Raw genomic sequence first — 2,560 nt, 5'->3', positions numbered from 1 at the left:
AAGACTAACTTTTCAAAGAGGGAGTCCAAGAATTTTTCACAGGAGATAAAGTTTGCAGAAGTGGCTATGGTGGCAGAACCCGATTATATCAATTGGTCGGATGAGAACATCCTATTCAGCAGAGCGGATCATCCGATAGCCGTCCCAAGGCCCGGTCACGCTGCCCTAGTCCTTGAAGCGCGGATCGGAGGATACAATATGAGCAAAGTGTTCATGGATGGAGGAAGTGGTTTAAACCATCTATTTGGAAGTACAATGAAAGCAATGGGATTGTCAGTCGATATGTTAAAAGAATCTGACACTGGCTTCCACGACATCATCCCAACCCGACCCGCTTATCCCCTTGGTAAAATTTCATTGAACGTTGTCTTCGGCACAGCCGACAACTTCAGGAAGGAGAAACTCGAGTTTGAGGTGGTAGATTGGGAATCACAGTTCCATGCCATCCTTGGCAGGCCAGCGTTTGCCAAGTTCATGGAAGTCCCTCATTACGCATATTTGAAGCTGAAGATGCCAGGCAATAACGAGACAGAAATAACTGTTCACGGAAGTTTTTCTCATTATGATAACTGCGATAGAGATTTCCAGAAGATCGCTTCCAAGTTCGGAGTCAGGGAAGAACTTAATGCACTTGACGTAGTCACCGATCATACACAGCCACCTGCCGACAATCGGAACACAAAGTCCGATGAGTTTGACGTTGCCAAGGAAGCAAAGAAGCATCAAGTGCACCCGTCTGACCCGAAGAAGACAGTCAATACATCGGCAGATCTTACAGCTGCATAGGAAAGCGCGCTCATCGGGTTCCTCCGTGAGCGCTGGGAAATATTTGCATGGGAACCATCCGACATGCTAGGTATTCCCAGGGAACTCACTGAGAACGCCCTCAATGTTGATCCCAAAGCCAAACTTGTACAGCAGACGCTACGTCGTTTCTCAGAACCAAAAAGAAAAGCTATTGGTGAAGAAGTTAATCGGCTCCGGAAAGCTAGGTTTATTCGAGAGCTCAAGGAAGCTGAGTGGGTAGCTAATCCAGCCATGGTGCCAAAGTTAGATACGACAGCACTTCGTATGTGTATCGACTTCACAAGCCTCAACAAGCATTGTCCAAAGGATCACTTCCCGTTGCCTCGCATCGATCAAATAGTCGACTCCACAGCGGGCTGCGATCGCCTCTCATTTCTCGATGCTTACTCAGGATATAATCAGATCAAGCTCAAAAAAGAAGACCAGGAGTTAACTGCGTTCATAACACCGCATGGCATTTACTGCTACAACGTCACGACTTTCGGATTAAAAAAATGCATGTGCAACCTATTAGCGGTGCATGCAAGCCTGCCTCGGGGAGCAGATTGGCAAAAATATCGAGGTTTATATCGATGACATCGTCGTCAAAACCAGAAATGCGGCCACGCTCATCGATGACTTGAGAGAAACTTTCGAAAATCTCGACAGATACAAAATCAAGCTGAACTGAAGAAATGCTTCTTCGGGGTACAAGGAGGCCAAGTACTCGGGTACTTTATTTCAGCCAGAGGAATAGAAGCTAATCCTTTAAAGATTACAGCTGTCCTTGACATGGAACCACCAAAGAGTCTGCAACAGGTGCAACAATTGGCAGGATGATTAGCAGCTTTTAGTGGATTTATTGCAAAACTGGGAGAAAAGGCCTTGCCATTCTACCAGTTGATGAAAAAGTCAGAAAAATTTGAGTGGACAGCAGAGGCACAAGATGATTTCAAAAACTTGAAGAAGGTTCTGTCGACTTCCCCAGTCCTCGTGACTCCACAGGACAGGGAGCCAATGTTGCTCTATATCACCGCAACTATTCAAGTCGTCAACACTGTGCTCGTTGTCGAACGCGCAGAAGAAGGAAAAGTTCATGGCGTACAACGCCCTGTCTAGTACCCCAGCGAAGTACTCACACCAGCAAAACAACGGTACCCTCACCACCAGAAATTGGCATATGCCATGTGGTGGACAGCACGAAAGCTACAACATTACTTCGAGGAACACCCGATTATCGTTATCACCGAAGCTCCATTGAAAAACATACTCTCCAATCTAGATTCTGTTGCGGTCAGAAACCCACCGGCGAGCAGCGACGGGCAACACAGTAGAGCCAGGAGGCTCCCAGGACTGCGGCTGGCCCTGGTCCCTCCGAGCGACGGCCCGCAAAGACTCGGCACGCACGTCCGATGCTGGTGCAAGGGCGTGCCACCTGACCTATACCTGGTCAGGAAGGTGATGGATGTGCCTCGCTTAGTTTCCTGCATGGCATACACGTAAACATTAAATACGAGCCTCGATCGGCTCTCAGGTTGTCCTGTGAATCGGCTCAAAGAGCTGATCCACCCATGATTCGCACGAGGTGTACGAATATATGGTGGTCCTGCTTGATCAATATAAAGCTAAAACGATCTACTACGATTTAGGGTTTTCACCACATAATCGGAATATCCTACTCGTGATTGAGCCTGGCGGCCACGCACGGTGATCGTAAACCGACCCTAGACAAGGCCTAAAAACCAACACGAGGTTGATTCCCGGAACATCCTGT

General features: G+C 47.9%; 1 protein-coding gene across 1 annotated transcript; it reads left to right on the top strand.

The window, feature by feature from the left end:
- The first annotated feature begins 264 nt into the window (after positions 1–264).
- LOC127335773 (uncharacterized) lies at positions 265–786 on the top strand. The gene has a single exon (XM_051362505.1). It carries the CDS (start codon positions 265–267, stop codon positions 784–786), a length of 522 nt encoding a protein of 173 aa, XP_051218465.1.
- The last annotated feature ends 1,774 nt before the right edge of the window (positions 787–2,560 follow it).

Source organism: Lolium perenne, chromosome 1 (genome assembly GCF_019359855.2).
Source record: "Lolium perenne isolate Kyuss_39 chromosome 1, Kyuss_2.0, whole genome shotgun sequence".
NCBI classification, from domain to species: Eukaryota; Viridiplantae; Streptophyta; class Magnoliopsida; order Poales; family Poaceae; genus Lolium; species Lolium perenne.
Note: the sequence above shows the minus strand (reverse complement) of the source record. Positions and strands in the feature narration are given on the sequence as shown.